This window comes from Falco biarmicus, chromosome Z (genome assembly GCF_023638135.1).
Source record: "Falco biarmicus isolate bFalBia1 chromosome Z, bFalBia1.pri, whole genome shotgun sequence".
In the NCBI taxonomy this organism is placed as follows: Eukaryota; Metazoa; Chordata; class Aves; order Falconiformes; family Falconidae; genus Falco; species Falco biarmicus.
Window position 1 is genome coordinate 34,115,103 of NC_079311.1, and position 15,396 is coordinate 34,130,498.

The following is a 15,396-nucleotide window of genomic DNA, read 5'->3' on the forward strand; positions in this document are numbered from 1 at the left end:
GCTAAATGCATTTCCCTTGGCATGGTAATAAGCTATTCTCTAGTATCCTTATCCCCGTTGTTGTTTTGTCCCAGGCATTAATTAATTCCTTGACTTCTGAAAAACATTGCTCTCAACTTGTCATGGCTGCAATGTGTAGTCATTTTCTCACTTTTTAAAAATAACTGAACGTATGGCTTAATGTGATGTGTTGGGTTACCTACTAGTGATCACTCTGGGAGCTGTTGTTCCAGGCAACTTTTGTTAAAAATTCTGAGTTCAGTATGATTAATTGTTTGAAATGGGCATTGCTTGAAGGTGTTTATTTTTTCTGCAGCAGTGCAATGTGCTGTTGCTTCCTGACACTACTGTGACCCAGGTCTGTTTTAGTGACTTACTGTGGCCGTGAAAGAAAAGTGACATGTTTTATGGTGCTTCATTACTTATTCATATCACTTTCTCAAGTGAGAATTCTGTTTACTAAAGACAGAGGCAACACCACCTTTGCTTGCTAAAGGCTGTATTGAGCTAGGCAGCAATGTTTGTTTCTGGAAGACAGTTAATTGTTTAAGTGGCATCTCAAGATCCTAGACATATAAAGAAGTTTAATATACAAAATGTACTTTCTAAATGTGTTTCTCTTCTTCAGTTAAAGGCATTGGGATTTCCTGAAGGACTTGTGATACAGGCGTATTTTGCTTGTGACAAGAATGAAAACTTGGCTGCCAACTTTCTTCTACAACAGGATTTTGATGAAGATTGAGAGACTCTTTTCGTTTTTGGGTTTTTTTGGTGGTTTTTTTTTTTCCCCCACACCTTGCACCAGTGCATTACACTAACTTTGTTCACTGGGTTGTTTGGGATATTTGGGCTTATATTCATAACACTTGGTGTATGGTATATGGAGGGCGTGGGTGGAGAAGAGAATGTAAGAAACAAAGCAAAGCAATCCAGCAAGTATGTCTGTTTAAAATTATCACACAGTGTAAAATAAAATGCAACCAAAAATCAGCTTCTGCAGATAATTTGTTCCTTCTGTAAACTGTAGGTTAACTTCTTCTGGGGTTTCACTCTTAACTCTGCTGGTTCCAGAAATGTGTAATGCCCTGCTTCATGTTTCTTTCTACTTAGTATTTGTATTGGAAGTAGCCTGTGCTACTTAGATTCTACAGTCAGTATTGCGTGGTAACAGGGGATAGCAGCTTTGTGAACCTTAAAAGATCTGAGGAAGTGTAAACCTGAATGCCAAAATATGGGTAGTTATTTTGCTTTTTCAGATGTGTTAAAGTAGTGCAAGGACACAGTATTTTGTTTAATGCTGAGTTAAGACAATGTTGACTTTCTGTTTTCCAAATGAAAACCCATTTCAGTTAAGTGTCTTGAAACACTACCCCTCCTTTGCCCCCCTCAAATTATCTGAGAAGCTGTATACATACATGTAGAATTAATATCCTGTCTACATATTTTCTTTTGGGGAAAAACAATGGATATCTAATTACTGTTCACTTCAATGTTACATTGCAGTAAAAGTTTTCAAAGCAATAGATTGCTTGTTTGTTTTTGTTACGTGCACTCTTGTGAATCTAATGCTCTTTTTCTGCCAGCAAACAAAACGGAAGCTTCTTCTTTGTCTGCTGCAATGAGACTCAAATCAAATTTCACCTTCCTACCGTTGTTGAACCAGCTTTGTTGGTTCATCTGTTTGAATACCAGCATCTGAAGATACTGGTTTCCTGTTGCACTTACGTAGATTATAATGATCAAGCTATATCTGTTCAGCAAGGACTTTGGATTTACTCACTTTATGAGGAAGAGGAGTTCATAGCTTGAGATATGAAGCAAGTAGGCAAGTTACTCTAACCCAAAAGAATCTGCACTCACACCTTTCTCTTGAAAACAAGTTCTAGTTATAGAATTTTGAATCTTATTAGTACGTACTTGTCATTTATTTTGTTCAGTCATCATAAAATGTAACGATCTTCTTTTAATATACACTGACTTTTAAAGGCAGTTTTGCCCATCACTGCAATGCTAGCATGAAAACATTCTATTTAACCTAAAGCTATTATGTGCAACATTTCTTGAAGATGCTTTGAGGTTTTTACTGTTGTACTCCCATTACATGGAGTACAAATTTCTCTTTACGGTAACCAAGAAAATATTTTTAGTGGTACAGCACTGAGCTGTGGTACCGCTAATAATACTAATGATTTGGTGGTACAACAAAAATTATTTTCTGCTTAGGTTGTGTGTCAGTGGATTAACTACTTGTACTTTGAGCTTAAGTGGTAGTGAAGTGTCTTGAGGAAACAAGAGCAGGAAAGACTGAAACGGTTGTGTTTGTATTTTATTTCTTCATTGGTTGGCTGTAGCCTGTTAAATAATTACCTGAAGTAATCACTTCTATAGCTGTCTATTCTTAAGTCCTCTATACAACAGCTTCACTTTAATGCAATGGTTCATTAATGTTGTTCAGAATCCTGTTACGAAGCTAGCTAAAACCCAAGATATTGCATCAAAGGTATGCTTATTCTTGCCACCCTGGGAAAACTTTTTGAATGTGAGATGAAGTCAAACTGTGGCTCTGATTCTGAAGTGTCACATTGCGCTTTACTTCAAGAATGCACATGAAAAATACACATAAAAAAAAATAAGGTGGGAATGAAGAAAGAACATCTTAGTAACATTTTTGGTTTTTCTTTCTTGCCTAGTTTTGGACACCAACAAAGTGTTAAACACACGATCTTTTGAAAACATCAGTTTGAAACTTCAGTTACATGGTTATGAATCCACAAATTATAAAACTGACTTCACTAAACTATGCAGAAAAGTGGTCTTTCCACCTGTGATGAAACAATGTATGGGAATAATTTAACTGTTAGACTTCCACAAAATACATGACTGATCAGCATTGCTTAAGTTTGGAATTTATGGCTGCAAGCTGTAGCTGCTGCTGCTGATTTCTAATTGTAAAGTGCCTATGCTGTATTTATATATTTCCTCGTAGAATATATGACCTGCGAGGGGGGAAAAAGGGATGTCAACCTTCTTCGTTGTTGTTAGCACTCAGCTTCTTTCCTCCATCCTGATAGTGAGAAATGCTCATTGCCTAGGCAAAAAAACCACAAACAAACAAAAACCCCAACAAAACAACCACACAACTTAACTCCCCTTCTAATCAAAGCACTCTGGCATTTCCTGTCGAGACTGTAGTGAAATTAAGAGACACATGCATATTGTTCAGTAATAGTAGTAGTATGGAAAACTAGTAGTAGACTCTGAAGATACTTAGCCCTACTTCATCCTTTTGCTTTGGCATTTTCCTCAGTGAACTTTTTTGTTGTTTTAATTTAAAAAAACACAACTGTATCCACTATATGCTTTCATTTGCTGAAAATCTAGTGCTGAAATAGTACTGAAGTGAAGGTTTTGTGTAGACCTATGCAGCTGCGCCTAGAGACCTAGAAGGAAAAATTTCTTTTGCTTTCAAAATTGGTACCTTTTTATTTTGATATGGCTCAGCACATTAATGCTAGTACTGTGTGCTGCAGAGGACAGGGAGCAACATCCGTGAAATTCTTGCCTGAGATAGTGGATTTTATATGCAATACACTAGGAGTAACCAGATATTCCAGCAATCAGCTCTTTCATCCCAGGGGAAGAATTCACTGCTGTCCTTGTAACGTGAAGCGTTTGACTCTAAATGCACAGCAGCCAAAGACCAAAAACTGGCACAGTGTTTTCAGAGTGCCTGTGTGGATGTATCTGTAGAATTGGTCAAAATCTTATAAGTTCAGGTACATATTTTTAATTATATATTTGAAATAAGCATGAACCTTCCCTCCCCCAACCTCTTGTCTTTAGTCTAAATCTCGTGTATTTTTTCTTTCTGTCTTACTGTTGGAGAAAGTATGGAAGCTGCAAAAGGTGTGCTGTCAGCTCCTGTTAGAGAATAGAACAACAAGGTTTCAGAGGCAGAATTAGTGCTGTCGAATAAGGAAGTGGTCAGTCTTCTGGATGGGTTATGGAATAAACTGTGAGTGCTGAGAGTGTGGGATAGAGACTTCCTCTGTAGAAAGGTTAGGTTGAAGTGAGGAATCTCCACCTGGAAGAAGCAGTGGTGTTTGTGAAAAGTCATGCCTGAAGGAGTTAAACAGTATGTTAAAGGCTGAGAGGAACAGAGTGGTATGGCAGGACTGAATAGAGTGAGCTAATGAGCAAACTTTTGGTGGGACTTTGCATGTATAAATAAGAATTGAATTGATTGAAGTCTCCTTGAATACAGATGTTCATCTTGTTCCCAACTTCTCAAAGCCAAAGAAATGATGGGTTCCTTTTCAGCCAATAGCTCTTTGTCTAGGACTTTCCTTCCAAAACCAGCTTTAACTGCAATAAAAAGAAACAAACCAGTTTGTACCTTGGCATAAATCTCACAGACTTGAGATTTATGTAGTCTTGGGTAGTCTAACCACGCTGCGGTGCCCCTGCTTTAAAGGTGGAGAAAAAATGTCATTTTTATTTCTAGCTACATGTTACACTGTTAAGACCTGATCTGCTCTTTTGAGTCTTTTCGGGAACCTTTGTTTTTTTGAAGTGAGAGAAATGAGTGATCCACCTAAACTGTGCTTTTCATAGTAATACTGCTGTTTGTTTGTGGTGGGTTGATCCTGGCTGGGCACCAGGTGCCCACCAAAGCTGCTCTGTCACTCCCATCCTCAGCTGGACAGGGGAGTGAAAATACAAGGAGTTCATGGGTTGAGATATGGACAGGAGGATCACTTGGCAGTTACAGTCGTGGGCAAAGTAGATTCTGCTTTGGGAAATCAGCTTATTACCATTCAGATTGGGGTAGGATAATGAGAAATAAAACCAAAATTTAAAAAACACTTTCCCCCACCCCTCCTTTCTTCCTGGGGTTAACTTCACTCCTGATTTCTCTACCTTCTCCTTCCCCAGTGGTGCACGGGGATGGGGAATGGGGGTTGTGGTCAGTTCATCGCATGCGTCTCTGCTGCTCCTTCCTCCTTTGGGGGAGGACTCCTTCCCCTGCTCCAGCATGAGGTCCTTCCCATGGGTGACGGTCTTCCATGAACTTCTCCAATGTGAGTTCCTCCCACAGGCTGTTCTTCACAAAAATGTTCAAGCTTGGGTCCCTTCCATAGGGAACAGACCTTCAGGAGCAGACTGCTCCAGCATAGGTCCACCACGCGGTCACAAGTCTGGCCAGAAGACCTGCTCCAGTGTGGGCCCCTCTCTCCACAGGTCCTGTGAGGAGCCTGTTTCAGTGTGGGCTTCCCATGGGGTCACGGCCTCCTTCAGGCATCCACCTGCTCCAGCATGGGGTCCTCCACAGGCTGCAGGTGGGTATCTGCAGCACTGTTAACTGCCATGGGCTGCAGGGGAACAGCCTGCCTCACCACAGGCTGCAGTGGAATCTCTGCTCCAGCATCTGGAGCACCTCTTCTTCTTCACTGACTTCTGTGTCTGCAGAGTTGTACCTTAGGTACTCTTACTCCTTTCCCTGGATGTCATTTGTTGTGGTCTGGTTTTTTATTCTTCTTAAATATGTTGTCAGAGAGGTATGGCCACTGTTGCTGATGGGCTCTGCCTTGGTCAGCAGCAGGTCCATCTTGGAGCCAGCTGGCATTTGCTTTATTGGATGTAGGGGCAGCTTCTCAAAGAAGCCACTCCTGTAGCACCCCAATACCAAAGCCTTGCCATGCATACCAAATACGTTGCTTTATTTGTATTTCCATGTAAAATAGAATGGTTTGAATTATGCAGTGTACCAGTGGAGCAATGCTGCAAAGTTCATTTGGGACAACTTCTAATGGGATTATGCCTCTTGAGTGTGAACGTAATTCATGATCCATGAGTATGTATCTGAATTATAAACTGTAACCTGTTGGAAGCTGCCACAGCAAGTGACAATACTCATCAATCTCAGAGAAGCAGCAAGGTTAAGATGAGCTCTCAATATATGAAATACAGCTATAAATCAACAGAGCCATTTTTTTCCCAGCTGCAGTAAAAAATGAAATTGTGGTTAAATGAGTATATAGCTGTATTGTTTGTCACATTTCTCAAATACGAACTATCTAGCTCATTGGTACACAAATACTGAGGAGGTAGAATACACAAAAGACCATTTTCTGTACCTGATTAAAGCATGCAAGCAGTGCCTAGTTCACTGTTCAAAACTGGTGGCAAATTAATGTTCCTAAAAACACTGAACCTTAGTTTGCTGTGAACAAAAGTGATGATTTTGTTTGTATTCAGGATAGCAGAATGGAGAGCTGTTATTGCTGAATACAACTGTTTGGCATGACCATCTGTGGGAGAGGCATGTAAATAGCATTTAATAATGGCTCTGTTGGCTGCTGCTAGCAATGAGGTTAGCCTTGTGTTCTGAGTTCAGTTCAAGAATTTTCTTTGCTTCAGAGTTGTTGGAAAGGATCTGTTGCTTTGCAAGCTTGTTAGAGAGTCAACTTTGTCATTTGTGAATTGTATATCCTACACTGCTTAGAGAGGAGGCTAGTTGAAAGCTAGGAATGCAAGTGAAAAACAGAAAGTCACTTTTCAAGCATTAAGACCTTAGCCTTTTTTGGGGAAGAGTCACATTACTTAAGCATGTTGATGCAAAGTGAGGCTGAAGTTGAAGTCATGCATCTGATGCATTGTATCTGGTGTTCATGCCATCAAACAGAGACAAAGTGGTGTTTTTAATGAGAGAAATACCCTGTTGAAAGCTATTGTGGCAAGGAAAGTAAGTTTGATGGGGTTGCTTCTCGTGCATAGGCAGAATTCTGCTGTCTGTTACTTAGATCTTGAAATTGAGGACACTGATGCTGCAGTTCCTTCTCATTGCTGCACTCACTGCTGGAGTTTGTGGTGTCTTTAGAATGCTGTATTATGCCTTAATAGGCCTTAACGTGCCTTAATAATACCTTTTGAATATCTTGTATCTAAATGATTAAGCCTGTGCTTACATAAGTAGATATCTTGGTGGTAAGATGTTATTTGCGTGATTGTGGTTTGTAAGTGGAGAAACTGCAAGCTTGTCATCATATTACCCATTCCAGGTGAAAAAATTGTCTCTGCTTGGCTGTCACATTATCCTAATAGCCTGCATGGAACGATTAGTGTATATGACAAGTGCTAGAAGATTGGGGTTTGTCCCTCTTATGTAGCTTCTCCTTGGAGTTTCACTTTATGGCAAGAAGAAAGCAAGTAATTTAGAACACTCAGACAAATGAAATAGTTTTCTCTACACTTACCTTTTACAAGATTCTGCTCATCTCCTCCAGTTTTCTGTGTTTGTAGACATTCCAGTGCCCTGAAAAGGTCTGCAGTTTTTTTCTTTAATAGAAACACTAGCAGGGTCATCATTATACAGTGACCTTAATCAGATGGAAGTGTATGTTGCTTAACTTTAATCTTGATCTCCCTTCACCTCTCACCGAAGCCATAGTTTCTTGTCTTCATGTTAATGCTTAGATTTTGTAATTGTTGATTGAACTACGCTTGGGAGATGAAAGTGAAGAATGAACAGTTCAGCTGTGGAATTAAATTAGCAGCTACAGAAGTGTAGACAGAGGTCACACAATGCTGACCAGACACCTTGTACAGCTGGCTTAAAGGGTAGCTGTGAGGAGAGGGGAGAAGGGGACAAGTTGATTGATTTTGTATTTGGGGCAGGAGAAGGGAAACTTACTGGTTTCTATATGGTTACTGTATCAGTCTGTAATGTTTTGCTGGGCCTATAGAGTTTTAAGTCCTAGGTTAGAGTCTTAACAACATGCCGATGATGTAGCTAGAGAGGGTAGATACCTGAAGACACCTGTCTTGCTAATGAGAGGGTTTTTATAGACGTATAATAGTCTATGCAGCTTGCAGTATCAGGGTTGGACTTAAGTTGTTATTTCTACTTAAAATTGCATCACTTTTGTCATGCGAACTGGGTGTAACCTCACAATGCCAGACTGTTTGCTGCTGCTTAATGGAGTCTGCTATCCCAAATCTGAATATGTAAGTCTGAGAGCAAATGAAACTTCAGAGAGCTTGAGTGTAGAGGTGGGAAACAGTTGTTTGAGTTTGTCTGAGAGAATAGACTAGAGTTTGGTCCTGTGCTTAACTGGAATAATAAATAAAAAGGCTATCTGGTGGATCTGAGCAGCTTAAATAGTATAAAGGACTAACAATTACACTTAGAAAAAGTAATGATAATGAAGGAGGTGGTTTTGGAAATATTTGCAATTCTGGGACTTTTTAGAAAGCTAATGTCGCTAACTGAAACTGATTTACATCCTCTAAGATCCTCTGATCAGTTTGTTTTCTAACTTTCTGGCTTTAGGCAATCTGGAAGGAAACTTTTGGTGCTTGGTGTCTGGTTTTGACTACCTTTTTTAGATAAAGAACTCTGCTGTTTTGGAAAATAATACTGGGAGTAAGAGGAATGCATAGGTTTTTTTCAAATTCATTTCACTGAGCAGAGGTACTAGATATCTAGATGTTCTTGGAAGTGGTCTTTCCCCTCCACCGCCATCTATGTGCTTGGAGCTGGAAAGAGGAAAACTAATGAGGGTTTTTTCTTTGGCTTTCAATGTTTGATGCCCAGGCAGAGTTTCTGTGATGCAGGAAGTCTGAAGTCTTGGCTATATCTATCCTGCCTGTGTCAATAAATTTGAAAGCTTGTACATAACTGTTTATGGACAGACCAGAAACATCAACTTGCTATCTGACCTATTCTGAATATGTTGATTTTACCATTCATGCACAGGCCACTTTTTTGTTGTAGGCATGGAAAGGTGGCTGTTCTTGACTGCTGTGAGAAGTCTGAGCACTTGAAATTTTTAGGCTTGAAGTCCGGACAGGACCAGTGGAGAGGAAGAGAGCAGCAGGAGTCAGGCTTTGGTTAAAAGAAGCAGAGTTTGAGCCACTTGAACTAAAACCAAAGTGAACGAGCCTATACTGTGCTGCTACAATAACTTTCATTTGCAAGTATTTAAAACTTGAGCTCTCCATTGATGGCATTTTTATTAATTTCATTTTTTTCATCACTTTTTTTCTTCTTGCTTACATATTACTTTGAGATGTTCCATTTATGTTTGGCAGCACTTTGTGGGCCTGCTTGCAGATACTGTGCAGATCACAGGATGCAAGTCACAAAGCTATGGCACATTCAACTCTGGAAATGAGTCCTGAGAACCTGGAGCATTGCCTGTTGTCTGCTGTCAGCAAGTATCTGTGAAGGCTACTAACAGAACTGCTGTCATCTTGTTCTCGTTGCTATTCTGCTTGAAGGATAATATCCTATAACAGTTATAAGCTGCTGGTTTAGATGAAGTGGAAAGGCTGTGTAGTTTTGACCACCATCTGTGAACCACAAAGGGATGGAATTTCAGTCAATTTTACATATGGATAACCTTATTTTATGGTCAGGTTGGCAGATGGACATGCTGTTGACACAGGATCATTTGTGTGTAAGCTTATTTGAATGATGGAGCACACTGTTCTTAATATAATAAGTAAGTTTCAAGTCAAAGGTTGGAACAGGTTGCCTGTACTAGTTGTATTGTCTCTGTCTTTGGAGATTTCCAAGCTCAGACTGGTTGAAGCCTTGACCATTCTGGTATGATCCTGTGGCTGACCCTGTTTTGAGCAGGAGGTTGAGCTAAGAATCTCCTGAGGTCCCTGATTGATCCAGTGTCTCAAATGTAAGAACTTTTCTCATGCAACCTTACCATTCTGGTGGGGATATAACTTACATGAAGGCTTATCCTCAGTTTCCGTATCTTGTCCTTTCTTTTGTTTGTTTTTGTTTTTTAAGTGTAGAGGCTGTCTAAAGAGCATTTGAATGCTCAGTTCTGCCACTTTCATCGTGGTCTCTTAATGTTTAAAGCAGACCTGTAGAAATTAACAAAGCAAGCTTGGCTGAGACTGTTAGTTCTTTAAAAATTCATCAGTGATGTCAACACAAGTTAGCCTTAAATTTCTTAGGTTCTGATGTGTGAGGAAAACAAGTTGCAGAATCAGATAGACTTAGCTGACAGTTCCTGTCTGATGATGTGTGACATTACCATAAACTGGAAAAAGGATTTTGAATGGCATATAATATAAATGCCCTATGCATCTCATATTATTTACTGTAAAATTGTCTGTCCTCCTTCACCTGGTATGGAAGCAACTGCCCATCTGTTTATTTTTAAAATCATTGCTTCCACAGTGGTATTACTTTCCAATCTCTCTTCCTCTAGCTAAAAGCATGTTAGCGTTTGTGAAAAATCTTGTTTTCAAGAGGAAAAAGCCTTCCCCAGAAGCATAATTATGTGGGTTTTTTTTAAAACAGATCATCCAGATGAGCAAGAATACGAATTTTCTAAAAGTGTGGACTGAAGTAATTTTAGAAAATGTTACTAAACTATTTTCAGATCAGTCATACATCTCAATGGTCTTGTTCACTCTGTCTAGGTTCGGAAGTAACTAGTAGAATAAATCATAAATATCATACAGATTTCAGTGACCTAGACTTCCAGGTTTTCCTTGAGGAGAAAACCAGTTGAATCCCTTGAGTTGGTTGTCAGAAGGTGGGAGAAATCGCATAGCAGAGTCCCTGTAGGCTGTGAAAAGGAGTGCTTTAGAGACTGTGCCAGGGTTGTTCGGCTGGAAGGAAGAGGGTACTCTTTCACAGCGTGCCAGAGCTGGGTTTTCAGACGATTCTGGTGAGCATGGAACAAAGCAGATGCACAAGGCAGTGCTTGCTGTTTCTGTTTTCTGCTCTGGGTTGGTGTCTAGCTAGTTGTCATTTCCTTCGATATTCTCTGACTGTGGGACTGCCATGAGGGATTGCCAAGATGGGTTCATTTGTTGGGATATCTTTAAGTTCAGCTAGTAACATTGGTGATTAAGGGGGAAGTAGCACAGTGGCATTTCTAAACAGAATGAATTTTCTTTATCAACAAATCACTGCTTTGGGTGGAAGCTGGGGAGAGCTAGAAATCTGGCCTACTTGTAACAGCTCATACTGAAAATTTACAATGAAAACCAGTTTGTCACCGCTTACCATTGTGCAGTGACTGCTTCTGTCATGTCTTCTCAGGTTTTTATGCTTTGTAACTTGCACATTCCAGCTGTCTACAATGGAAAATGAGGGTCTCGTTATCCTGTCAGTCCATGAAGTGTGTTATGGTGTAAGTACTTTCAGGAGTCAGAAGGTCAGAGCTCCCTTTCATCCATGAAAGTAATGTGTTTGGTTCTGGGGAGATGCTTGCTAAAATGTCTCCTAATCCTTCAAGGTTGGAGTGCTTTGGTCTCCATGCCACTGAAGCACTTTGTTCAATAAAAGTGTCAATATGAAAAGGAACATCCATGTGGAAGGTTCTCAGAGGATTTGTCACCTGATGATCTCTGAACAATTAAGAGCAGATTGGGGCGGGAGGAGGAATTCCTGTTCTGGAATGACAGGGCATCAAATGAGGTGCTGTAACTGGCTGTCTACTATTTCACTTCAAAGGACCCCCCCCATTATCAGTCCTGCAGTTACCTTGCACCTTTCTAGCTGTGAGAAAATGGAGCAGAAGAAAGCATTTGCTTCTCAAGCCTACCTCTCTTGCTAATGCACACAGTCTGAGCTATCTCAAGCCTATAAATTCTCAAGCTTGTTCCTGAGTTCTAAAAGTGTCTTGACAAACCAATGAACAACACTTTTAGCCGTGGATGTGGAAAGAAATACTCAGGTTAAGTGAGTACTCTGCTGAATGAAGCTCTGCATTTTGAGTGCCAGCTTGCCCAGCCACTGTGAGAGGCTGGGGAGGAGGCAGTAACTGCAAGAAACAAGATGTACACTGGGTGGGTACTCAGTGCAAACAAAATAGCCATCTGTTGACCAGGCTGTATCATATTGTACAGGGTTTTCTGACAGAAAACAAAGTAGTACGGTTGTTGTTTGAGAACAGTGTGCTTGTTGCTGTGAAGGATACCAGATAAACTCTGACAGTATAGGAATAAATCTTTCCTACCATAAGGTTACTACTTGATGCCAATCTGAGACCCTGAAAATAGTCTTGTCTGCTTTTTAGACTTTTAGACACTTACAAAGCAATGGCTTGTTTGCATGGCTCCTATTTTCTTTGTATCTCTTTGATTGCGTTAGCAAATTAAAAAAACTTGTAACTGCTTTCCCTTTTTTCTATCCCTTCTGGACCCAATGTTGGAGAGATCACCCCTGGAGCAATCACTCTGACACTAAATGGAAACTCTGTGGTCTTGAAGGTGTACCTGTTGTAATGAGGGAAGAAGGAAGTTTTTCTCAACCTCCCTGTCCAAAATAACCCTGATGCCCCCCAAAATCACTTCTCTGTTGCATCTTGGTCTTGCCTTACAAAAAAGATGGTGGTGGCTAAATAAACACGGAAGGATGTTTTACATCAGTTAGCCCAAGGCTATAGTGCTTCAGTATATGGTAAAGGACCCTGTTATTTTAGGTCTTCTCTTGTCCCTGCAAGTCTCCCGTGATCATTGTGGAAATCTTGCTTACATCAGAGGCGAGGTGATCCATAGGTGATCCAGCCTTGTTTATGGCAGTTGTCAATCTAAGAGAGGATTACCTGTGTGATACCAAGCTAGGTGGGGCTCTGTGTCAGGCACTTAAATTACACCTCAGCTTGAATGTATGTTTATGTTTCATAGAAAGTGGAGGGATTTCAGTGCCCAAATGACAGCTCAGCCTTCGTGGCAATTTGGTAGGAGTTTGGTTTCTTCAGAAAGACTTCAGTTTCCTGGAAAGCTTTATTGAAAGTTTACTACATTTTTGGCAGCTGTGTCATTTGTCATCGCCTCAGCACCAGTGACTTCCATCATTCATGGCAAGAAGAAAAGTTAGAAAAAGTGTAATTAAAAAATAGCCTTATGGGAGACTTGGTAAGTAGAGCAAAGGACAAAATCATTTGTAAAGAACAGGTCAACTCACATGTAGCCCAATCTGTACTCCTGTAACTATGTTAGCCTGCATCATCATCTCTGCTTTCAGCTGAAGCACCTGGCAGTGCTGAAGTTGAGTGCTAGCCTGCTTTAGATTGGATGTAGGCTGATAATTACCCTTCTCAGAAGACACTACAGCCTGTTTTGAGACTGTTACATGAATTTGAATGTGTCTTGTCTTCAAAAAGTTGAGCTGTCTTTTGTGATCTGGTAAGTTGCAGTAAAATAGTGAACTGAGGAGGTAGATTTTACTTGTCCAAATAACAAAAAACAGAACAACCCAAACCAAGTAGTCCTTTCCCAGAAATAAAGCTTGGTTACATGTGGGTTTGTGGCTCTTGATATAAATTGAGCCGTCATAGAACTCCTCCTTATGCTGAGATGTTTATAATTTTTTCTTTTGTGAATATTGCATGTAGATGAGTTTGCGTGACAGTCTGGTTTTCCATAGCATGATGAGTTTGTCTTTGGCTGCATAACCTCCTAGGGATGCAAACCTCTGTGCCAGTCAGATTTGTTGAATAGGTTTGGGGGAGGACTGGAGATGCCTAAATGGATGGGTAACGACCACAAACAACACACTTGAATACATCAGTGTCATTGATACAACTTGGGAAACAAGGTTCTTTTCAGAAACCTGGCAAAATCCCCAAACCCTAGAAATAAACACTATATCCTTAGTGGCATATGAACTTGTCACCATCATTTCCCTGTGCACTATTTTAGATATTTTCCTCCACATTGAATGCCTGAGCCCATCCAAAATTTTTGGATGAGCAGCCATTATTGGGCTGTTCTTTTGTTTGCTGATGGATATCTCAGCTACTCCAGTTTTCCCAACTGCCCTTCCAAGTAGGGTTTTTTTAAGAGGCCTTTATTTTTGAAGTGACTAATAAAGATGCAGTGACCTTCAAGCTAAAGAATGGAATGATTTGTGTTGCATAATTACATGTCAGATTTTATTTTCGACTTTTCCAGGTCTTCCATTAATCCCTCTACAGGTTTTGTCAGCACCCCATAAAAGCACTATGTTACAAATGTTCCAGTCTTCTTCACAGCAGCATGCTGGCTGCTGTGTGAGTTTCAGATGATGCTGGTATTTTTCCAGACCCTTTGTAGAACAGAAGGAACTGAAACAAAGACTGTGAGGTTCCTTCCTGAACATTCCACTTCTCTTGGAGGCCTCTTTCCAAAGCCAGAGTGCTGTAAGGAAGGCTATGTGTAAATAAGAATCAGACACTATTTAAGAGTGCAGAGGGCTGACAGAGCCATTTATTTATTTTTGCAGTAGGGCAACAAATGATAATTTGCTGATGTATATTATTGTGGTTTTACTGGTTCGGGGATTCATATTCCTTCATCCCAGCTGGGATGTGTCACTGGGAGATCGTTTGGTGATCTACACCGTCAACGTTGAGGGAGGCAAAAAAGCAACATTAAAAAAAAGCAATCTGCTTGGGTCAATACATGGGGCATTAAAGGCCTACTTTAAAGCAAAGTGGAAGAAGCCTACACTTAATTTGGAAATGGGGTTCTAGTGACTGTTCACACAAGTAGTGTGATTGTATGGAGAGGTGGGTTTTGTTCGTAAGCACTGGCTTTACAGGTGAAGTAATGCTAAGAAAGTGCTAATTAGTACCCTGCTCTTGCAAATGCTCAGGTATTCATATAAGTAGATCTTTAAACTTCAGAGGGGTTACTCACATGAGCAAAATGAAATGCAGAATGGTTATGTTTTCATTCTTTCTTCTAGGCTGGTGTTTTCTAGTGTAACTTCTGGTGCTTCATTCTGAACATCAGGTGAAGGTCCTCTGGAAATTCCCAGTATAGTCTTGTTACCTGCTAATTAACAACTCTCTTATCTTTCTTTCCCTCTCCATTCATTGCTTTCTGGGTATTAATGAAAGGCTGAAATTAACTTCTGGCTGGTGACGCTCTTGCCAGAAAATGCAGTCTGGTCAGTCATCAGTCAAAGCTATGACACATGTATCACCTCATTCTGGAATAGCCAACTTGTATGTGTGTAGGGGACATTCCTGGTCCCAGACAGTTGTCTGAAGAAGGCCAGGCTAACACAGCCAAGTTTCCAAGGGGCAGCGTGTGTCTCTGCTGCTGAATTTCTTAGGGATCTGCATTTGCTGGTTTTCTCACAGTGATACTCCAGCCCAGTTGCTTGGGGCTGGGTCAGGGGAGTGGAAGGAGGAGAGTTCAGTACAATTGTCCCATGTGCTGACAGCTAACCAAACCTGTTTAACACACCTGGTTCTTAGTACGGCACATTTACTGGTGCCTTTTATATTCAGAGGACTCCAGTGACTTGGTTCACTGATAACAGCTCTGAGAGTAGGTACATGTGACCCAGCCAGGGGGCATTATAGCATGGCTAATTCCACCTAATTAGTCCTGAATGCCCAATTCACTAGATTCCACCAAAGCTGT

At 40.5% G+C, this 15,396-nt stretch overlaps 1 protein-coding gene across 1 annotated transcript in view; it reads left to right on the forward strand.

Annotated features, from left to right (window-relative positions):
- The window catches only part of RAD23B (RAD23 homolog B, nucleotide excision repair protein), a 35,176-nt gene extending 34,186 nt beyond the window's left edge, over positions 1–990 (forward strand). The window contains exon 10 of the mRNA XM_056324309.1: positions 629–990. Within this exon, the coding sequence (XP_056180284.1) occupies positions 629–742 (114 nt within the window). The 3' untranslated portion in view covers positions 743–990. The remainder of the gene's footprint in view (positions 1–628) is intronic.
- Positions 991–15,396: the final 14,406 nt, after the last annotated feature.